Source organism: Lytechinus variegatus, chromosome 3 (assembly GCF_018143015.1).
Source record: "Lytechinus variegatus isolate NC3 chromosome 3, Lvar_3.0, whole genome shotgun sequence".
NCBI lineage: Eukaryota > Metazoa > Echinodermata > Echinoidea > Temnopleuroida > Toxopneustidae > Lytechinus > Lytechinus variegatus.
Window position 1 is genome coordinate 22573557 of NC_054742.1, and position 25136 is coordinate 22598692.

Here is a 25136-nt window from a genome sequence, read left to right on the forward strand (position 1 = left end):
AACCAGTACACAACATATAATTTCAAAGCAGTTGCGGGTAATAAACAAAATATTTTGAGGCAGCATAGCATAGCAAATTTAAAATTTTGAAAAGTCGCCAACGAGCGAAGCGAAAGAGGATTTTTTTTTTAATTTATTTATTTAATAAAACATCTTTTTACAGGATAACATGTTCAGATAAAATACACTGTCTTTCAACACGGTCCTGTTACATAAAAATATCAAACAACAATAAAAATGCATACAAACTTAATTAAGTTAAAATACTGGGTATGCTTAATTTACAAAAAAGTTGCACAAAAAAGGAGTTCCATGTCTTTATTGCACTAAATTTAAAGGATTGCTTGAAACTTTCAATATTTGGCGTAGGTAATACAGCATTCAGTGAATCAGCATTACGTGTATACATTCCATGTCTATATATCAATAAATAGTTCATTATCATTACAGAGTCTATAGGGGCAAGTCCATTGGTAAGCTAAAATACATACAAAATAACCCCTCCTTTTATCAAAAGATTGCCATTTCAGTTTCTTCATTAAATCTGTACAACTAATAGATATTCTTTCATTACAATACGTGCCGCTCGCCTTTGCAGTCTTATTATGATAAGTTCCCTATTTTAGTCAATGAACAATTACCCCCCAAAATAGGCCTGTTAAACTTATTTTGAAATGAAATTCTAATTATGTGATAATAGCTTTGGAGAGTTTAGCCAAAGTAAACAATAAGAGGCTTTTTACAGTAAATCTAGCCAGCGTAAAGCTTTACTTAGAGGTTAGGACATAGGGGATATAACTAGCCCTTGACAAAGGATTTTTTCCTGGGGAGCGTTTCATCAATATTTTCATCCGACAAGTTGTCAGATCTGACATCTTTCCATTATTTTGATTGGCTGAGAGGCACTGTTACTATGGTTAACTGTCGGATAAAATGGGACTTGTCGGATAAAACGTCCGACAAGTCCTTTCATGAAACGCCCCCCAGATTGCATAAGATACAGCAAGCTTATAAGAGGCGCCATCTCCCTTTCTTCCCTGTCTTTTTATTTTTCAATCCTCGGCATGCAGCCCGACTGTGTTATAAGTTCTTTTCTTTTCTAATTTCTTGTCCCTTTTCTTCATATTCTAATTTTTCAACTTAGCTTTTGGTTCTATATCTTCATTTCCCGTTTTTTTTTTGCCTCTTTCTCCCATTTTCCCGCCATTCTTGCCCGTGCCATTCAGGAGTCATATCTTTTGATTTTATAACCCTCTCTTGCTTATCATGATAATGTATTAGTATTTCATTTTTTGTACTTTCTCACAGTCATGTTCCTTCCCCCCTTTTCCCACTTTCCTTCCATTTTTCCTATTTGTTTTCTTTCTTTCTGTCCCTTTCTTTTCACTTTTTCCCTTTCCCTTTCCTTTTCCCCTTTCCTCTATTTTCTTTCTTTCCTTCCCTGTCTCTATTTCTCACTTTTCTCTTTTCCTTTTTTTTTATTTTCCCTGTGAAATCCGCCCGGGGGCCGGGGGGGCAGCTTGCCCACTCCCCGCCGTCGACAGTGACTGGGAGTTTTTTATATTCAAAACGGTGAGCGTATCATAACCAGCTTATAGTGATCATGCTCCTGGTCAGGCGCGGATCCAGGAGGGGGCCGAGCCGGCCCCGGCCCCCCTATTTTTTGACAACCTGCAGAAAAAAGTGTACTCTTTATCTTGATAGGAACTACGAAAAGCAGGAAGAAAAGTAAGAAAGGGCTATTATACCCATGCTGTGTAATTTACAGCCTCGTAACGGCCGGCTCGACCCCGAAAGGAAACAAGAAAAAGATGAAGGGGAAGAATTGGAAAATAGACTTTATATAAAAAATTTCGCTCGTGCATCGCGCTCGCATTGCCTGTGTAATGAATCCCATTCAAGAGGATTAAATGGCACTTTATATATCCAGTTCTGAAATCAATTTGCACACAATATTTTAGCTCACACATCAAGCTTTCATTATTTTGTTTGATTTCCACAAATTTTCAGCTCGCGCTGTGCGCTCGCATTATTTCATTTGTGAGATACCTAACCTCTTTGGAAATTCTTTCCAAAATTTGTCAAAATGCTCCTGTATCATGTCAGTATATAAAAAAATTAAGCTCGTGCTTCGCGCTTGCATTTAATTGTTTGAGACACACAAGCTTGTTCTTTAATTTTAAATAAAAACGCGCTTAGACCATCCAGTTTTCAGGTCGGAATATCACTCTCATTATTTAATTGGTGATACTTGTATCCTCTTCATTAATCACTACAAACAGTCCTAATTGAGTCCCTTAATTTTCACGTTACTGTAATAAAATTTCGACTTGCGCTTCGCGCTTGCATGCGGTTTAGTTGGATACTTATCATTGTTCATGATTATAAAAACTGCTCAGAATCTTCAGTTCTAAGGAATAAAATATCAAAGAATTTTTTGCTCGCGCTTCGCGCTCGCATTACATATTAAGACCACATGAGATACCTTATCTTGTTTATAACAATAAAAAATTAACATATATACTTAAAACTTCAGTCTTTAGTTAGGACTACCCCCTGAAGAACCAACAAAAAATAGAATTATGGCGGCCAATCGAGAAAAACATTGCTGAAAATATTTTTCGGCCCCCCCCCCCCTATTGGCGAAAGCTGGATCCGCCCCTGACTGGTGGGTGTTTCATAAAGCTGTTCGTAAGTTAAGAGCGACTTTAAGAACGACTGGTATCCTTTCTTATGGCGAATGGTATATTCATTAGCGATGGTTTTGCGCGTAAGAAAGGATCACCAGTCGTTCTTAAAGTCGCTCAAGATTACGAACAGCTTTATGAAACACGCACCAGATATACAGTGCGTATCAAAAAAAGTTTACACTTAGAAAAATCCTGTGAAATTATACATTTATAATATCCTGAAGATTTTTCTACATTTTAACATTGGTACAGATCCATTTAAGCAAATGAAGATATAAGTGTCGAAAAATATTATTTTCGTCTTGAGTGAGCACCACTTACTTTTGAAAAGTTAGTGAAAAATGATTTGCGCAGAACTTTGAAATAGTTATGCGAATAAAAGTAGACCTTAATCCTGAAGAACATGTGGAATTTAGCTATTAAAATTGATTTGGAGATATCTTTTACCATTTTTAACTTGTTTCCCTGCCCAAAACACTTTGAAGAATACATTGCGCCCCACACACACCGAGGCCATCGTGACGATATTTGCTTTACACTGAGCTGTGATTTACATGAAGTGGCTTAGGCTTGATTTTCATTTTGTTTATCATTGTCAAGCTTGGAAAAAAGTGTGTAGAAACAAGTATTGAATGAAAAGTGAAATGTAAACCCACTTTAAATGATAAAAACTTAGTGAAAAAATGCTGTAGATTTCTGATATAAACTTTTGTTCAGATTTAGTTATGTCCTCAGATCCAGCTGGCATAATAAGGGTAAAAGTTGTGCTTACTAAGTGTTCAAATTTCAATTTGGGTGGCAAAATTGTTACAGAATGTTTGAATGTACCCGTTTGATTTCAAGTGAGTAAAAGTGCAAAGGAAATGTATGAGAAATGTTTCGCAGGGTAAGTTTGATTTCGCCCTTTCCCCTTGACACAGCGTGAAAACGAGCATTTCTGCGCAAACAGATTTCTGCGAGCTTTACAAAAATGGACAGTGCTCTCTCAAGTGTAACATTCTGTCAAAACTTTTGCTTTCATTTGATAGATGAGACCCAAACCCAAGATTGTATGTGAAAACACATTACCCACATGTTGTATATTTTTTAATTCCCTGGGCTTTTTCAAAGTGTAAACTTTTTTTGATACGCACTGTATAGCACCGGCAGAACGAAAAATCACCACTTTTTAAAAGTCACAAGCAAAATATTATGACTCTGGTTTATTGGACATTCTCATCATGAAAAATAGTAGAAGGTACACTCTTGGTTAATTATGTGTCCGATCGATAAAATTGGTCAATATCAACCAAAATTTTGGTCGATCATAATTTGGTTGATATTGACCAATTTTATCGGTCGGACACATATTAACCAACAGATTGGTCATTTTGACCAATCCTTTTTAAGAGTGTACTTTCTAAAAGACGATACAATTTTTTGCTAAATTTCACGGTTGAATAAACACAGTCAAAATTTGCTATTGGAATTTTTACACATTAATTTATATCAATGAAAATGACCGAATATGCATGATGACAATTATTTTTTGGAATCATATCTTCAGGTATATTTCCGGGATTATTTCACGGCTCAATGAACATATCATTGGTAAATTAATGTTTCAATTTGGCAACTGAAATTATGTTTTCTCAACCTTTTCCGTTTTGTTCATGACCACATGCTTCAATGATTCAAATGCGTTTATTTGGAATGTGATTAGCTCTGGCGTTATTGGGGAAAATATGCAATTGCTAACTATGGATATCTGCCATAAACCTTCTTGCCGTTTAATTTGATTGGATTTTATAAAAATCCCGATGTTTACTGTTCAGTGAGCACACAATTATCGAAAATTATGCAAATGAGGAGAAGTTCAAGGCCTTATTTGGCCTGGCCACTCTGTGCCGTATGGTTAAGGGGGTTATTTGAATGTGCGAGCCCTTTGGATAGTGTCACTCTGAAGCCATGTGCAAAGTTTCATGAGAAAACTATTGGCAGAGGAAGTAACCGTCCATGAAACAATCCCTATATCACTTCTGTTAAAATTTTGATTTCCTTCTCATTGCAACTTTAACAAGATGATTACACATTTATGTTATTTACTCATTAATCAGTAATGAATCTTTCAATGCTTGGTCTATCATATTTTTGCTGACCTCCTGAATATGATTTCCTTTTGTTTTACCATTTTTTTTTGTTTTGCTTTCTTCTGTCTATCTATGCAATATGTGATTTATAATTTTCTATCTTAATGAAAATATTTATGTAATTCAATCGATTATATTGAATGATTTTTTTTTATTATGTACTCTTTGTAAAATATCTTTGTATGTTCATATTTTGTCAACATGTATATTTCAGCCACTGGCTGCCAAGCGTGTATTATTTGCCAATAAACCATTACTATATACTATACTGTACTATACTATATATTTCACTATGGGCCTATGGGTGCACAATGTTTTAGAATGGTGAAACTTCTTTCAAAGCTGTGTTAAGCAGTATCATTTGGCAGTAATGTTTGGTCGACAACATATTCAGTCCCCTCCCACCCGATTTGGGGGTATTCGCCACTGAACTATTCGCATGGTCATCGGCGCGCGCTATTCGCCGACGCAAAGACCATAACTCTACGCCGACGACCCAATGCGACGAACATAATCCGCGCGCGCGTAAAAAGGTACCAGCTGAGAATAGCGCTATACTTTAATAGCGACCATTAACAAGACAATAAAGCTAGCAGACCAGAAATCGTTCGATTTTAGTAAGATGTATATAAATGCGCAAATCAAAATCCAACATAAAAAAAACAAGAACAAAAAACTCATATACATTCAAGTAACGCCCGAAAATTAACGTACTCTCGCTGTGTAACTATGCAACGGATAAATCACACAAAAGTTTGATGAATCAGCGCAGAATATATAATAAACCTAAATATGGCCTATATGGCATGACAACAACTGCATTGGCCATTGAAATATTTGCCCTCGTTTACCATTCTTTCCTCTCAGTGAATTTGATCAAATTCCAATTAGTATTACCTTTTGCAAATGCTGCATCATAGTAGGATCGTATCATTCAATGACTTGAATTTAGACTTGAGTATTCCGCGCCCTTTTCGTACAAGCCAGCATAATATGCCATGTCACGGGATAACGGTTTCGTCACGTGACAGATCGAGGAGTGTGTATTTGAGTTTTGTCAGACGGCGTGTATCAATCAGAAATGATTGATTAGGAGTCAATCCTAAGGGGGGGGGCAAGGGGTTTGGGACGATCGGCCACCAGTGAAAATATTGGGGTGCCAATTAAGCATATATCGTTTTGCCCCGGCCCCCCCCCCATAATTCCGTAAGTGCAAAGAATAAAATGAAATTGTAATGTTACACAGAAATCAGCAAATTAACCATACACAATATAAAATTTACATCTATTTTTACACTAACATACGAAACGATGTCATCTATCATTGCAAATTAGCAACTTTTGTTAAGGTAGACCCTACATTTACGCAGGAATCTCATCATACAGGCATAAATTAATCAATAAGCAAGAAAATATCAAACCCCTTTTCCACGCCATTTCCATATTATGCGGATCCAGGTGATATGTATATCTGTAAATTAATTCTAACAAACTACTTTTAAAAACCTTTCCATGAGCGACAGTTGATCAAAAAATGTCTCCTTGAGATTTACGCTCGAATCGATTGTTAAAACATATGTATACCGATGCATCCTATTCATAGTTTAAAATTATCAACTTTCAGCTCGCACCATTAATTCATTGCAACCCATGCATATCCACCACTTAACAATTTCTCTACATAGTCCTTGAAAGAGTGCATGAATTAACTGACCCTTCATCAGATCGGAATATCATTTTTTCCATAAAAATAAAAGTATGTAGAATGCCCAGAATCCAGGTAGCATTATTAATGTAGGAAGATACCCAATTACTAATACTAACCCAATTACTCATCCTATCCATGATTTCCAAAACATTAAAGGAGAATGAAACCATTGGAACAAGATAGCTTGTGTGAAAACAGAAAAATCAAAGAAACAGATCAACAAAAGTTTGAGAAAAATCGGACAAATAATGAGAAAGTTATGAGCATTTGAATATTGCGATCACTAATGCTATGGAGATAGCAAATTGGCAATGCGACAAAGATGTGTGATGTCACTTGTGAACAACTCTCCCAATTACTTTAGTATATATTTCACTTGAATTGCTTCTTTTATCACATCTATCCATAGATCATGTGTTCATTCTACATGAGGGCATGTAATACATATTTTTTTAGAATACATCATGGATAGAGAGTTTGTATCATCATAAGATAAAGCAAAAAGAGACATTTTGATGGTATTTTATAGTCCACCAAAGGGATAGTTGTTCATCAGTGACATCACACATCCTTGTCGCATTGCCAATGGGAGGATCTCAATAGCTTTAGTGATTGCAATATTCAAATGCTCATAACTTTCTCATTATTTGTCCGATTTTTCTCAAACTTTCTTTATTCTATTCTTTGATTTTTCTGTTTCTACACAAGCCAATTTGTTCCAAAGGTTTCATTCCCCTTTAAAGAGTGTCAAATTTTTAGGTCTAAAAACTGTCATTTTTTTCTCGCTCGCGCTTTGTGCTCGCACTGGTTATTATCTTGTTCATGATACAAAAAATGCCTAGAATTTCCAGTTTTTAGGTCGGAAAAGATTTTCTGCTTACACTTTGTGCTCGCATTAATTATTTATACGCATCTTGTTCAGGATCACAAACGTTGCTCAGAATGTTTAATATATAAATGTGTGAAGAACCTACCTTCACCCGACAAAGGAAATTATAATTGGTATGGTGTCGAAAATCTGTCGGTCCGATCGGATCGGGTTCGCCCTATCCACTAACCCGACTCTGTGGTCTAGTGGTTAAGGCACTGGCGTTCAAAGCTGGGGGCTCGGGTTCGATTCCCGGCAGAGACATTTTTTTGGCATCACCAATTTTTCCAAAAGGGTAGATAGCTCTGGGGAACCTTGATTTAAGCTACGCCTACCATTGTTCTCTTTATCCATTTCTATCACACACAATATATATATATATTAATATTCATATTATTATTCATAAAATATCAAAAGATACAGGTTATTACATTTACAAAATTCACATACCACACGACAGTATTTTACAAGAAATACAAAAAATACAATAAAATATTTTACTTACACTACCAGTCACAATTCCTCGGCCCTCTGTCACCCGTCGAAAACCAGAGAACAATAGATTCAGTGGACTGAATCCATTGTTCTCCGGCTCCAACAGGCCAGCCAACAGCGGACCATAAAAACCGTGACTGGGAGTGTATTCACTCAAAGTAACGTATCTTCCGCAACTCAGTTTCATTAAATCTTTTCTGATTATACTTTAAACTTAGATGAAATCTTATTTCTGCTTTCAAATCTTTCAATAGATAGTTTCCATTTAACACATGTTTCTTTTTATCATTACATTCTTTGACATAATTCTTATATACAGTATATTGGGCATAATTAAGGATGAAATTGACGAGTTTAGTTTTTCGGTTGCCTATAGCATATCCTATAATAATCATTTTTTCATTAATGTCAATATCAAGGCCAATAATATTCCGAATAAGACACGAAACTATTTTCCAAAATAACCTCACTTTTTTGCATGTCAATAAAAAATGACATATAGTTTCTTTGCAATTGCAAGTACGACATAAATTATCATTCAAAATTCCCCATTTGCATAAATTGTCTTTGCTGGGCAATATTTTGTGAAAAAGTTTAAAATTAAATTGTTTTATTTTATTGTCATTAATTTGCTGAAATTTGAATTTAAATATTTCACTCCAATCAAATTCGTTTGACAAGTCTAAACGATCTTGCCAAAAATGTAAACAATCGGGTTCTTCTTTATATTTATCCACTAACAAACTATAATAGTGTTTAGCTGACAACTTCTCGACATTTATTGAGTCACCTGTTGCTATACTAGTAGTATATTAGTAGAAGTAGTACCGTAGGAGTAATATCTCTCATTCATCTTTAGCCGTTGACTTTTTAAAATGTCATTATAAAATCATGTGAGAGAGAGAAAAGGGCTATTCAAATCTTGTAGAAAGACAGTTTGATAATCATTTATTTTTTATGAGAACCCCCAACTATCAGTTTCCTTTCCGTTGCCTCTTTTCTGACGTTTTGTTTTTCCTGGTCGCGTTTTTCGTCTAAATGGTTGCGAATGTAAGTGGTCGCTAAGTTTAAGCGACGTTATTTCGAGTCGATCCTGATCGATCCTGAATGTTCTCCAATTCCTGTCGCAAGTTGGCCAACTTAATTTCATCATTTAGAAGATTAATTGAAACAGACATATTGATTACTGATGTCGGGGCTACCTAGAAGAATAATAAAGGTGTGAATTTTGCATAAATTTTACTTAGAATTTTCACTTGTTCCGTGAAGACCGAATAAACGCTTCTGTTTTTCGTGTTTGCCTTCCTCAATTTTTTCAATTCTCGATCTCGAGTCGAGTCACTACCGTACGGATGACAGGGCAGCCATGTCGGTATGCTTAGCGTTAGTGCAGTACGGTGCCTATGCACGTAGACTCTCCCACACATGGGTGGTATTCTGATAATTAAACTGTATTGCAACCCGAGGCCATAATCTAAACCGGAATTTCAAACGACCATGTCAACGCTTCTTGATTTCTAACTTAATGCCTTTTTTCAATGCTGGCTTTATAATATTTCTTCCAATAAATTCATGACATGCATTAGGCCTAGATAGATCTACAAATACAATGTAGGCCTAGCAATATTTAATAACATTGCTCGTTATTAGGCCTAGGTAGATCTATCTATTGGCGATATGGCTAATCTGATCAGAACCGCAATGCATTATGTATTTGCAAATGGGGCAGTTAGCTAGTTCTGTACACGGACACTCCGCTATTGTCATGATTGTGTGTGCGCAACGGCCTTTTTGCGATCCCATAATGCATTGCGGTTCTGATTAGCGATAGCCAACGTTACTCATCAAGACGTTAGCTGGAGACTGCCAATTTCATGGTCAAGTACCCGATGCGTTTATGCCTAGACCTACATGTAGTATACATCCAGATGTCAACTCAAATTATGCCATTAAGCCTAAGGCATTAATGATGATATGCTTTTTTGAGTTTTTACCTGGATTATTACACTTTTGAGGGCAAATGCCTTTGCCCTGCCTTTATACTTATAGTTTTATACATTTTGGGCAGTGGCAATATTCGCCTGATTGTGTATCTTTAAGTTTGACTTTGTTTACATGATCACTCTGAAAATTATTATCATCATTCACATGTTTAATAATGACTCGATATTGTGCTTTTGCGGGTTTTTCTTCTTGGATTTAGATCTATCATGGATTTAAGCAAAAGAGAGAGTATCACTATCAATCAAAATACAAAACAGAAGACAAGATCCTAGAGTGAAATTCGCTTAATAACGGAATTATAAAGTATTTTAAGTAGGTCAAGGATTTTCATGGTATCGCGATCTCAAAATTCTATGGCAATCGACTAGTGCGCGCCCAACTGAAAAAGTGTCATTACTACTGTAGGTACTCTAACAAAAAAAATGAAACGGCCATTTTAATAAAAAGCATTACTGTAAATATTTTCTTTATTTACAATATCATCAAAGACATTGCTCGAAACTTACCTCAAAATTTCCTAAATAGTGGAATATAAGGTTTAAATACTCCATGAAATGTGCTTGAAATGCATGTATGCATATTGGTCCTTATACTTCGTGGGCTAGTGGCTAAAAATAGGCATTTTTCAGTCTTTACGCTGACCTTGGACTGTGTGAGACTCTGAGAGAAGCCGTGGAAACATGTCACATCAATTAGATAACCAACTTGGCTGTCATAAAATGTGAAGATGTTGCTCCATGTAACTTCATTGTTCACTCAAATTATAAAAGAAAAGTTGGGGCCAACTTAAGTATTGACTTTTGGGGCACATGTCTACCGCATAAATCTAGTGCCAGAGCCCAGCCTATTATAACTTATCATCAGAAAGTGTGACCTTAATTTGCACATGATGGTTTGGCAAAGCTTTAGAAAATAAATTAAGCTGAAAAATGTGAGGTAAATGTATCAGATCATTCAGATGGAAGGTAAGATACCTTAAAATCAGTCTGTATCACATTTTACTCGTTTGAAGACCTCTGCTTGCAAAATATCAATTTCTTGATGCTTGTCAAGGAGTTTGGATTCTTCCTAAACAGAATTGCTGATGGTTTGCCAATGTTTTCACAAGTGGAGATCTTATCTTCAAGAAAATTTTAGGTCACTTTTTCTGTTGGTGTTATCAGATTTTCCAGATATATTACTTTTTATTTCACAATATGGTCCAAAATATGGTGACACATGAGTTATGGTCACGCCACCATACAAATTAAGTAAAATTCATTTTATGCTTTTCTTTCCATTTCACAACTAGATTCTGTATAATTTCTTGACAACTTTTTGCAGCAGGATAAGAATAACTTTATTGTTTAGTAAGTTGACAAGTGGCACTTCATAAAAGTGTGGCCTAAGTTAGCCCAGGTTGAACTAAACCATGGTTAAATGAATATCACCCTATGATGTTAAGCATGTTAATCCTTTTAAAGAATAAGATCTAAATTGTCGGATAGATAGCAATTGAATTGATGTTGTACTTTGCATTGTATGCCAACTTTAGCTGAAAAATGATGAGTGATGGATATTTGGTAGCCACAGGGCACTACCACTGTGGTGGTGCTGCACTTCTGCAGTGCTGGCATTCATTTTTTGTTACTCCTGCATGGGGAAGCCAGGATAAGAGGCTTGAACAATAAAAATATTTTGCTAATTCAAGGTTACTCTCCAAGACACCTGGTACTGCTATGTACTTCTTTGTATCATTTTCAGGAAAAAGTTTCATATGGGCAATTCCACAGGTTGGTGGACATGAGCTTAAAAATTCAAATTCAATATTTTCTTGAATTTTTTAATACTTTAAGTCCTTCATACATGATAGTTTCAGGAACAAGAAATAAAAAGTTTATTTTCATATGTATACTTTGGAAAAAAATGGTCAAAAGTTGTGTCTTCCATTTTGTACCAAAATACAAGAAAAATAGTGAAAAATGAAATATGCCTTATTACCATTTTGTTATTGCAACAACATACCACTTTATATATTTCTGAAGTTTAGAAGGGTCAAATTACTTAAAATACACAACAGCTTTTCAAGTAAATTTGTAGTACTCATTCAAAACTGAATATTGCAACCTGTTGAGGTGATGTAACGTGAGTAACCAAAAAACTGACTTTGTTTTCTGAGAGAAAAATTCTTCACAGTTAATTGGTGGGATTTTAAATTCTCTTCCTTCAAACAAGCTTTGACACAGTGATGACTATCAAAATCATTAAAAAGTACAATTTTTTTATAAAAATGATGAAGAAAAACTGTAACGTGAGTAACTTTGTAACGTGAGTAACCATCATGTAATGTGAGTAACCAGTAAAAATTAATCAGTTAGGTAACATTTTCTGTGGGATGTCAAGTTTTAAGTCTCATGGTGAGTTGTGAAGTTATTTTTGATTAATTAAAAGCAAAATGAGGGTACACATCTTTGATGTGACTCTTTGTTCATCAAAATATCAGTAGTCATACAATCACACAAAAAAATGAATATTAGTAGAAGTATTCACAATGCGAGAGTGCATTAGTAAGGCTTGGTTTTGATTAACCAAACTTCCGAGTGTTCGAAGAGTGTTCGAACAACACATTGAATGCCCTTTATACCTGTAACCCTATCTAGACCGGGGTATTTTGGGAGTTGATATGGCCCGGGGGGGGGGCCTCCCAGGCCCTTCTTGAGATCTCGGCCATTGGCCGCACGATCACGCCGAAAATTTGCGTGCAGGTTGTCTTGGACATAATCTACAATACTATACAGTAATTTATTTCATGCAAATTGGTACTAAGCAATTATGCTAATTTATGCATAATTAGTAAGCGAAATCATACTTTCCCTCCTACACCCTAATAAAGCTCCAATTGTTCCAATTTTTGGTATAAAATATCTTTTTGATGTTCCTAGCAATGAATTTTACACACATTATTGAATTTTTAATGACATGTGTGTTGTTAACCATACATGGACAAAATGTAACGTGAGTAACCGTAACGTGAGTAACCACATTATCTGCACCCCAAGTAAAAACCATGTGTTCTTTATTTTTTTAATTATATACAAAGTTTGTCTCCCTAATATACTTCTTTGAAATGGATATAATCAACTTTCATAAAAGCCTTGCATGAGGAGACTTTTCACTTACATGTATGTCGACTTTTCATTTAATGCATGTCCAAATCATGTAACGTGAGTAACCGACACATTCCAAAGATTTGCCAGGAGCATAATGAAATTTCCCAAGTTTTGTTTTTATTCAAAGGATAGTCAGACTGTGTACTTTGTTGTGATAAGAAGATGTTTAGTTCCTATCAATAATAATGGAGTTACAGGTCCAAGTATGAGTCAAGGTGTCTCCAAATGTAATGTGAGTAACCGTGGAATAGCCCATATGTCCCCTTTTTTTTCAAACTGCATGGAGCCTTAAAGAGGTCTGAAATGTTTTGATAATAAACGATGATCAAAATTGGATTGCTGTTAGCGAATTGCAATACTAGTTGAGTGACTTTCTGAACCACCAGGAACAAGGAAAACAACTTTTGCCATTGGTTAGACCACCATCGTGATTTTTATCATGGAAAGTAGTGGCACAGCCATATAATTGAAAGCATTTTTAACTGGTTTGGGCTGGGGTGGGGCAAATATTTTAAAAATCTAAATGAATAAAAAAATATAAGGTAGCAGGAACCAAGCAATCAAGCAATTATTGTAACAAAGGTTTCATTAAATAAATGGTAAAATTTTTGAATGAAAATTCATTATTCATTTTGTCTCACCTGCATAGCAGAGTGAGACTATAGGCGTCGCTTTTCCGACGGCGGCGGCGTCAACACCAAATCTTAACCGAAGGTTAAGTTTTTGAAATGACAGCATAACTTAGAAAATGTATGGACCTAGTTTATGAGACTTGGCCATATGGTCAATCAGGTATTACTGCACATAATGCCTGAGTTTCATGTCATTATGACCAAGGTCAAAGGTCATTTAGTGTCAATGAACTTACGGTAGACCATGTTGGGGGAATCAACATCAAAATCTTAACCTAAGGTTAAGTTTTTGAAATGTCGTCATAACATAGAAAATATATGAACTCAGTTCATGAAACCTTGACATAAGGTTAATCAAGTATCACTGAACATTTTGCATAAGTTTCATGTCACATGACCAAAGTCAAAGGTCATTTAGGGTCAATGAACTTTGGCCGAATTTGGGTATCTGTTGAATTACCATCATAACTTTGAAAGTTTATGGATCTGATTCATGAAACTTGGACATGAAAGTAATCAAGTACATGTTATCACTGAACATCTTGTGCAAGTTTCAGGTCACATAATTCAGGTCAAAGGTCATTAAGGGTCAATGAACTTTGACCAAATTGGGGGTATTTGTTGAATTACCATCATAACTTTGAAAGTATATTGGTCTAGTTAAAAAAAACTTGGACATAAGAGTAACCAAGTATCACTGAACATCTTGTGCAAGTTATAGTAGTTTTCAAAGTAAGCACTGCTGCTATATTGAATCACGTGATGCAGGAGAGACCGCCAGAGGCATTCCACTTGTTTTTAAATATTTTTTTTTCAAATATAAATGTTTGACTTTTATTGTAATTTGTTATGACATTTAAAAGAAGAAAATAATGAAAATGAGAGAATGATGTACTGTAGAAATGGAATCTTAAGGACAGAAAACTGTTTACATTATTTGTCATCTACATGAAGATTTGACTATGATTGAAATCAGGAAATTGTTTTCAGAATTGAAACATAGAGATTAACAACCTCTACACTTGCTGGAAAATTCACATTTCGCAGTATATGAAAAAGCTTTCTGATACCCCTTTCATAAACCCAATTATGCGGCTAATAGCAGCATAATTTGGTCGTAAAATCGGAGGAGGACCAGAGTTATCCGCATTATTTTGATGCTGCAATTATCCGCATAATAGCAGCATCGAGACAAGATTTTGACTGTATGAACGCATTTCGAAAGTAATGCGGATAATTGCCATGGAGCGGTCACAAGGTCACCCTTTTCCAACGCAACCGCATCGGAGGGGGTGTGTGCGGTTGCCATGATGATTATCCTCCTTTTTCAGGACGGGCGCTCGTAAAAATAAAGCGGCTTATTTTCGGAGTTTGTGAACGCAATTTTTATTGAATTATCCGCATTACTCTTAGGCGGCTAATTGGAGGATAGGTTTTTGAAAGGAGTATTTAGTCTGTTTTCTTAAAGTGGTTTAATCTGGTCATTTATTTAGCATAAGAAGAGAAATAACCAGTACCGTGACTCCCTTATTGGCCTAACATGATTGAATTTCAGTGATTTCAAGCACATTATAACACAAAAATAAGTATTTGATTGGGTTAGAATTTTCTTTACATTACAGTTTCAGACAATGGAAACCATACAGTGTTAAATTATCTCACCATGTACTGGTAATCAGCCCATTAGCATTACACAAAGTGCTGCTTTCCAAAAGCATTGTGACCATCAGCAAATACTGGTCAGGATGTGCATATAACTTTTTTGTGAAATCAAGCAAAGCTTAAAAATATAATTTTCTTTTTTACATCCAATTTTTATGAAATTGTTAGTGTTATGCTTGTTGAGTTTTCCTCTTTTTATTCAAATTAATTTTTTGTTGGGGTGGACTTTCCTTTAAACAAAGACTGATTACATGACCAATTGTGATTGGTACTGATTGTGATCAATTACTTTCAAACACCTATTCTCTGACACTAACAATTCTAACTTTGAATATCCTCCTATTTCATGACAATAAACAATAAATTCATGGTTATAAATATTCTAAAATTTATTAAAAATTGAGTAATAAGCTTTTGGAGTGGATTTTTTTCAAAATGAAAATTTGGAAAATGATTTTTATGCAATCACTAACCACTTAAGGTGTGAATTATTTTGTACTTAATGCCTGTGTTTAGCTTTACTGTTTCACAGGAATTGCAGATTTTTGGTAAATTTAAATCATTCAATTGTTGCTGTAATTTTGGTATAAATAGGAAGTGAATACTACCCACTTTCTCAAATCATGTACCATAATAACAATTTTTACATGTCTTGAATTGTATAAATGGATGAAAATATATGACAAGTGAGGTATAATCAGTAATCTTTCCAAGTTAGTTGTATGCCCTAGGCCTAAATAGTAATGATGTGGAGGATATGAATTGAAAAACATGCTTTACATTACAAATTTGTGATTTTGCATGAAAATATTTCTATCATAAGAAAACACTCAGTTTTGTGATTCTTTTTTTTTATAAAAACCTATTCCAAAGCATGGAATAGGCTGAAATTTGCAGGATAAAATCTCTGCATCTGATATTAATTTAGTTTGTGTAAGATGAATGCAAGTCACAGTATTAAGTGCTCAAAGAACCCCTTTTGAAGAAATAGAAACATATTGCTGAGAGAACGCACTAGATATGTTAGATTTAAATACAGTGTATTTGAATTTCATAGAGAATCTGCAGTTGTGAAAAAGATTCAACGGCTGCAGCATCTCTCTAACATTGGAATGCTAGAATAGATGATACTTACGTATGACCATTTACCAAAACTTTAGCCAGGCTTTAAATTGACAATTTCCCTTGCATGAATAGTGTTTTAAATAAGCACTTGGTCACCGTTAGGGGCCAAATCAGTGAACCTTATATTTTATGCTTGACCCTAACCCAAGTGACAACCAGGGAAGCGTTTCATCAATATTTTCGTCTGACAAAATATTAATTCTGACAACTTGTTTGGATTCCGATTGGCTGAGTAGCACTGTTATATGGGAACTGTCAGATAAAACAGGACTTGTCAAATAAAATGTCTGACAAATGACAACTCCTTTCATGAAATGCTCACCAGAAGTTGTTTTGTGTCACTGACAGACTGTACAAATACAGATCCCTTTCTCCCAGAGTTCTATTTAGTTCTCATTTAGGACGACATTCAAGTTTCAACTTCTCATTATTATCATTGCATTGTTGTAAATATTCATTTATAACTAAATATATTGGAATTATGAATTTTTTTTACTTTTTTTATCTCTACCTTTCTACAACTACCCAAAATAGGAGACACAGCGTCTCAATACTGAGCCTGTACCAGGAATAAAAGCAACCCCAGATGAAGCAAATTGCAGACTATTCATGGTGACAATAGATGGACCCAAAGATGTAAGTATTGCCAAGGAGTAGAATGCTACTTCAAGTATTTTCTCACTCTTTAATATGGTAAAGCCATTAGGTCTCATCCTATTACATCTATGACTAAATTTTCAAATAATAACTTGGTCTATATTTGCCTTTCATTTATGCCTTGTCATCTGCCTGTATGTTAATTCTAAATTGATTTTTGCTGATTATCTTATTTATTTCTCCCTCTCTCATCAGTCTCCTTTTGAAAATGGGACTTTTAAACTAGAACTTTTTCTTCCTGAAGAATATCCAATGGCAGCACCAAAAGTACGGTTTATGACAAAAATTTATCATCCTAATGTGGATAAATTGGGACGTATCTGCCTTGATATACTCAAAGGTAAGTACAACCTTTTTGCTAATAATATGATCTGCATGTTTTTTTGTATTTTTTGTTTCCCCTTCCCCTGGCAAAATTCCATAGTATACTTTTTATTTATGTGGCTACATCATTATCGTATGCACGCTAACTGCCCCATTTTAAAGTGATTTGTTTGGAATTAGTCTGAAGGTGTATCTGTAAAAAATGAACCTTTGGTGAGGCTACCACCAGCATTTGGTCTTTTAGAGGTTACTTTGGAAGATTTGTGTACACTCTTAAGACTGCCCTCCTTGACAGATAACTGCAGAATAGAGATGTATCGTGGTGTAATTTAAGATGCTGCCACCAATGTTCTGTCGTTGGTGAAAGTTCATATTGTAGATGAAAAATGTCATGGGGAGATTATTTACCCTCTTATGGATATCAGTGCCAGCGATTGATCCTTATTTAGAGCTGCAGAATGTGTAAAAACTGAAATTTTGTAAAAACAGGGGATCACATTTTTGTCTCGCCTGCATATGAGAGCATGACTATAGGCGCCACTTTTCCGGCGACGGCGGCAGCGTCATCAACATTGAAATCTTAACCAAGGTTAAGTTTTTGAAAAGTCAACATCACTTAGAGAGTATGTGGACCTAGGTCATGAATCTTGGACATTAGGGTAATCAAGTATTACTGAATGTTCTACCTGACTTTCAGTTCATATTACTAAGGTCAAAGGTCATTTAGGGTCAATGAGCTTTGGCCATGTTGGGGAATTTGTGGAATTATCGTTTAAACTTTACAAGTTTATAGATCTAGTTTGTGAAACTTGGACATAAGAGTAGCCATGTATCCCTGAACATTCTGTGTGCATTTCAGGTCAAATGGCCAAGATCTAAGGTCATTTTAAGGTCAATGAACTTTGGCCATGTTCGGGGTATTTGTTGAAGTGGCATCATATTGCATAACTTAGAAAGGTTATGGATCTCCACGTGTAGTTCATGAAATATAGACATAGGGGAAATCAAGTATGATTGATTGTTTTGCACACATCTTAGCACACATGATCATGGTTTTGCACACATGATCATGGTCAAATGTCATTTTTGGTCAATGGAAATATTTTATTTTTGTGAATAATTATTCAATATCTGTTTTCAAAGTCAGCACTGCTACTATATCAAATCGTGTAATGCAGGTTAGACTGCCAGAGGCATTTCACTTGTTTTATTCTGAATAGAATCGTTAATTGATGACTATCCATTCCATTGTGAGGGAGATATGTCCTGGATCACTGAATTCTTCTTAATTCATTGTCATTAAGCTCTCTTTTTTTTAACTCACATATTTTTTTAAAGCTATAAACTCATCTACACAGTTAAAGTGTGCTCTCATTATTCTTGAGGGAGTATCATTGTCTTTTATTTGAGCAAATTGTCAGCATTCATGCTTTCTTTATCAGGTAAAAAAATCACCACCATATATTAAAAGTCAATGGTGTCACTCCTGCGTAGACTTAGTGTACCAGTATGCATAATTGAAATCCAGTAATCTGGTGAAGACTTTTTGTTTAGAAACAAATGATCATTGAGGCAATTGTCTTGGTTTGCCTTCAGGTATATGATATCTAATACGGTAGTCTTGAGATTTTAAAGTATTCAGTGTAAAAAAAAAATGTACATTAAATGGCAGGATAATCCTTCTTTGATCTTTGCAGACAAATGGAGCCCTGCTCTTCAAATCCGAACAGTGTTGTTGTCAATTCAAGCCCTTTTGAGTGCCCCTAACCCTGATGACCCATTAGCAAATGATGTTGCAGAGAATTGGAAGTTAAATGAGGCTCAGGCAATTAAAACAGGTGAGTATTTGAATGTCTCATGCATCTCATACATGATTATTAAAGTGTTGCATCCCATTACTTCAGCCCCCTTGTCACTCAATTCAATTTCCAAATATGCAATATCACAGAAATCTATTAAAAGAGATCAACCACTTAAGCCCCAGTCACATATAGAGCCCGGACCACCCCGGACCATCCCGGATCTGATCCGGGGTGGTCCGGGGAGAGATCCGTGTTGGCGCCTTGGGCATCCTTGGAGGTCCGGGGTGGTCCGTGTTGGTCCTTGAACGTCCGGGAGGCCAACACGGCAGTTTTTGACTGTCAAAAACATCCGGCGTCATCCGTGGACTGCCGGGTTGGCAAAGCCATCCGGGATGGTCCGTGTAGGTCCGTGTGGCTGCCGTGTAGGTCCGTGTAGCTGCCGTGTAGGTCCGTGTAGCTGCCGTGTAGGTCCGTGTGGCTGCCTGGAGTATCCTTGGCAGTCCGTGTTCTGTTTTCCCCATCAAAATTATTACAGCGCTATTTACTTTATGAACTTTTCAGTAGTTGTTAAACAGTTGACACAAACATGCTTAATTTATTCAAGTGGATGATTAAATGATTCAGGATATTTTCTTACGCTTTGGAGATTGGCCCCAACCTAATATTTGTAAACTTAGTGCATGTATGAAATTTTTTTTTCTCTTTTTTCCCTAATATTTACCCACTACTTTGTCTGTTATTATTATTTCACATTTCATTTAAAAAAATATTTTATATGTATATGTTATATGTTATGTACCTGTTACATCGAAATTGTACATTAAGGTTTATACTACTGCCCTACATCGACAGTAATATGCGTTATAACCTGGGCCTATCTTAATTGTTATTATGTTTTGTATAGACTTTGCAAATATCTTTCCTTTATTGTGATTTCAATGAAGTGATATCAAATCAAATCGAAATTACATTTGTCGTTCAAGATTTAAAGTACTTAACATTTAACAACTACTGTTAAAACAGTAAATTGTGTTGTATAAAAAACTGCGTTTCTACTGGTTAAGGAAGTTTTGATATATTTTTAAGACAACATGATAATTTTGCGACAAGGATGAGAAATAATTAACAAATAGATAATAAATAAATAATTAGATAAATATCAGCTCATTGTTATGAACAGATTTTCATTTGCCGTGCTGGTCAATATAGCTGCCGTGTTGGTCCTTGAGCTGACGTGTTGGTCCGTGTAGCTGACGTGTTGGTCCTTGTAGCTGACGTGTTGGTCCGTGTTGCTGACGTGTTGGTCCGTGTAGCTGACGTGTTGGTCCGTGTAGCTGACGTGTTGGTCCTTGTCGCTGACGTGTTGGTCCGTGTTGCTGACGTGTTGGTCCGTGTAGCTGACGGGTTGGTCCGTGTTGCTGACGTGTTGGTCCGTGTTGACGACGTGCTCTGCCGGCATGGTCCGTGTAGATCCGTGTGAAGCTGCCGTGTTGATGCCGTGTTTACAGTCATCAGGGGCAAAACTATCCCGGACCTTCCCGGATCATGCCGGCATTGCCGTGTTGATCCGTGAGGATCCGTGTCTATATGTGACTGGGGCTTTATTGAAAAAACTAAGATCTACCTTAATTAAAAAGACTAAATACAAGATATTTTAAGTCCACTTCTATAGACTTCAAGTCAATTGTTCTTTCAATCTGTAATGATGATAGTGAATAGCTGATCACAGTGGCATAGCTAGGATTTTTTTCCTGGGGGGAGGCACTGGGGGTTATTGTTTTTTCAGGGGGCACCATTTTTTTCTGGTGTGTGTGTATGTGTCACAAGGGTGGATCCGACTTTCGCCAATAGGGGACTGAGCCCAAAATCATCTCCACCTATATTTTCCCCGATCAGTCACTTTTTATTCTTATAAAATAACATAAACATGAAATAATCTCATATTAAAGCCTTATAAAATATGCGAGCGCGAAGCATGAGCGATTTTTTTTCATGTATTTTGTCCTGAAAATTTAATATTCTGGGCAATGTTATGTGTGATCCTGAACAAGATTTGTATGTAACTAGATGGTTACTGCAAACGCCAAGCGCGAGCAGAAATTTTTATTAACTGTTCTAGCATTATCGAAAAGGACCTGTTAAGGACTGCTTACAGTTACACATGAATACAGTATACATTTCAATAATGCGATCGTGAAGCGTGAGCAGACAATTATTGATATTCTGATGTGAAACTGGATAATTTAAGTACATTTTAAATAAAGAACATGCAGGCAATTGCGCATGTTTTAGATTTAGACCTAGATTCTGTGCATTCTGAATAAATTTGTTTAATGGAAAATTGGAATAGGCCTACACGTAGACAATAGGAACTTGGCAAATCAAACAATGTGACCACGCAGCCTGAGCTTAAAAATGCTAATATGTAGACCATAAAACGGACATTTTACAGAACACTTAAATTTGTAAATGAAAAAAAATAATGAAAGGTCGAAATGAAAGGCACAACAAATCTCCCCCCCCCCCCCCCCCCCCCCGTAGCTACGCCACTGGCTGATCGTCTAAGATCATCCCATACAAATTGTATTACATGCATTACTATTATCATTTTTCCCTCATTTCCCAGCTTTTTATGCTTTGTTTTTCTACTCATTGCTGCCTAGAGCTTCTAATGTTTTTGTTTTGTTTTGTTTGTTTTATGTTTTTACTGTTCACAGCTCAACAATGGACCTTAATGTATGCCTCTAAGAGTTAGGGAAGGGTTCTGTGGTGTTGTTGGCGGAGATATTTACCAAACATGTACTAGGATGCAAGTGGATCCTCTTGGAATGAAGATCATGCTTGTAAACCACACAGAGCAAACAACAAAGTTATATAAAATGGTAGTGTACTGAATCTAATAAAGCAGATTTGGTTCAAAATGATTTTGATATTAAACAAACTGTTCATACCTTGCCCCAAAAGAAATGAGTTTATAAAATCAGTAACAGCTTGTTTAAACTTCATGCATGGATATAGTAGGCAGGATATCCAAAGTGGCAGATTTTTTGTACATTTGAAGTTTTTATTGTAAAATTGGTTTTAAAATACTTTGTACCAGGTAACAATTGTAAAAGATTTTTATTTGGTTGCTGTGTTTTGTTTACTATCACAGACAACAATTCATGTCATATTTGAATGGCACAAGTTGAATATGATTTTGGACTTTATACATTCTTGATATTACATACCTACCTGAAAAAGCATTGGATATTTAGCAGGGGTTACTTGTGCGGTTATTTAGACAAATGCTTCAGCATAAATGGTTGTAAACCTGGTAGCTGTTATCACATATCTTATGTCCAACTGCCAAAGAAAATAATAAGATAACAAAATATCTGCCCTTATTAGAGACAGAACACTACCATTTCAATTGGATCCAGCAGTAATGTAAAAAAAAAATAATGCAAAAATAGATATTGAAAGAATTTTATAATATCTTTCCTTGTGTATGAATATTACCATATACATTCTACCTGTTCGAACCACAGGCAAATATCTTTTTAACATTTTCCATGAGTTTGGCATTGTGCCTTTAGATAAAGTAACACTGATATTATACTGCAGGAGGAGGGTGGGTACACAAATGTGTTGATGTACAAATATTGTGTTTGTCTATCATGGATCTGAATCTTCCCAAGAAGCAGAAAGTTAAAAAATCTAGGAGTTCCCAGTTATGCTATTTTTACTCTTATGATAATATATAGCAGTTTAATGATTAACCTTTTATATGCTGTAAAATTATTTAATTTGATGACATGTATGTTTCTCTATTGTAATCATTTGATACTTTGATTGAAGCCAAGGGAATGCTGTTAGTTGTAAGTTGTTTGTTGGATTGTTTGGGGGAGGAGAGTAAGGCAGGGGAGGGGGGGGGGGGTTCATAATTGGAGTTTGGATGGATATCATATATGAAGACCAGTGTTGTAAGTTTATTATTTACTAGTAACTGAAGGATTTCTTTTCTTTGTTTGATGTCACTCCTTTGGTTTAAATTTTGTACCAGAACCCCAGTGCATTACCACTTGTTTGTAAATTGAGTGAGTGATTTTATTTGTCATTCTATTAGAGGACTACAACTTGTTTCTGAGCTATTAAATGTATATTAAGCTCATATACTCTCAAACCAAGTTACTTACATGTACTATCTTGAGCCAAGTACATTAACCCTCTATTCCTAGCAAGTACATTTTCCAGTTTTACTGAGAATTCTTGTTTATTTGACAGAATTTTTTTTCCAGCCAATAACATATTCCTCATTCTTGGTAGAATAGTTTTCCCTAGTTCAATAAAAGCAAATATCAAGTACATTCTTTAATATGGAATACCTGAATTCAACTGATTGCAGATTTTTCATATTAAATGTTGCTATATAATTTTTTTGTGCAAGGTATAATATGCTTAACATGTAGTTATACATAGTTTGAATAAAAAATGTACCATGTCTGCTTATATGAAGGACAGTGTATTTGTATTTCCTTTTAAAAGTACATGTACCATCTTGTAAAGATAATATTAGAGACGTCAGACCTGCTAATTTTTTTGAAGAAATCATCAGGGTTTGGCACTATTTTAAAAAGTGAATGTGAATCTTGAAAAAATAGTCTTTTTTAGTTAAATTGCCTTTGTAGCTTTTCCCATTTCTCTCTTACGTTTTTAGACCTTCTGTTTTAGTGTACATTATACAGGCACAGGTAGAAGGAGCAAGAGAACGCAATATTGTCCAGCTATTGTATAAATCTGGACATTGTATATGACCTTCGACGTTGTGTATGGTTTTGTTGTACTTCTAGGAATACGGATGTAAATTATTTTTGTGCTCAGAACTTTTTTTTTCTTTTTTTACATTGTAGGCATCATAGATGTATTTGTTACTCTTTACTTTCAAGAAGGAATATTTTTTAGACTGCTAACAAGTCACCCATACTGAAGAAAGTTTGTCATTTTGCTCATGTCTGTGCATGTGTCTGACCATTTCTAACCCAAACCTATCGTTTCAATTCTATAATTAAAAATGTAAGTATGTCTATGAAAGAAGAAAGTCTCCTGGTCATTTTATTTTTTGTGTGTGTCCATGTCTTCTTTGCATTTCCATCCATATTGTTATTTCATCTTCTTCAAAATACTTTGTCAGATGAAATAACTTTACCTCAATTGTAAGCTCTAAGGCATTGCATACAGTAGATAAACAAATAACAGATAGGTGGAAGTTTGACATAAATCACACAAGAAATAAGGAAACTACGGCTGTTTGAAAAATAGTAGCACCCTTTATAACTTAAAAAAAATGTTAAAATCAGAAAAAGTTAGTGGCGCCCTGTTCCTATTTCTTGGACCCCCTCCTTTTTGTTTCAAATTCTGGAACCAGTAATGATTTGTACATAAATCAACTGATTGTAAGAAATTGTTAATAAAGAATGCATTTATGCAATGTGAATGTGAACTGTATTCATTCTCAAGTTTTCATGTGTGATTGCTCAAACCATGATGATAAAATCAATAACTATGAAGTTACAGTTAAAACAGAATTTGTTTTACAGCCCCATTAAATGAGTCTGGCAACTTTTTACTAGTCCATAAATCAATTTCATTTCTACTCAGAATTCTGCCTATAGGTTGATAAACATAACTGCCAAATGATATTGCTAAATACATTGTATAAGCCAAGGGGTCACTTGCTTTTCAAACATATGCACCCATATTGTACACAATGTCTATGAGGGAGGAAATCAATATTTTAACATAAGTGAAATGAGGCTTTGTTTTTATGAATGATTCTTTTTACTTTTGCTGAAAGTTTTTTCATGAAACTTTGCATATGGCTTCAGAGTGACATCCAAAAGGCATGCACT

The 25136-nt window shown here is 35.3% G+C and overlaps 1 protein-coding gene across 1 annotated transcript; it reads left to right on the forward strand.

The window, feature by feature from the left end:
• Nucleotides 1–8954: 8954 nt before the first annotated feature.
• On the forward strand, nucleotides 8955–24310 carry LOC121410523 (ubiquitin-conjugating enzyme E2 N-like). Its single transcript, XM_041602672.1, has 5 exons — nucleotides 8955–9109; nucleotides 16997–17098; nucleotides 17315–17459; nucleotides 19141–19281; nucleotides 21963–24310. Exons 1-5 carry the CDS (start codon nucleotides 9080–9082, stop codon nucleotides 21998–22000), a joined length of 456 nt encoding a protein of 151 aa, XP_041458606.1. The 5' UTR covers nucleotides 8955–9079; the 3' UTR covers nucleotides 22001–24310.
• Nucleotides 24311–25136: the final 826 nt, after the last annotated feature.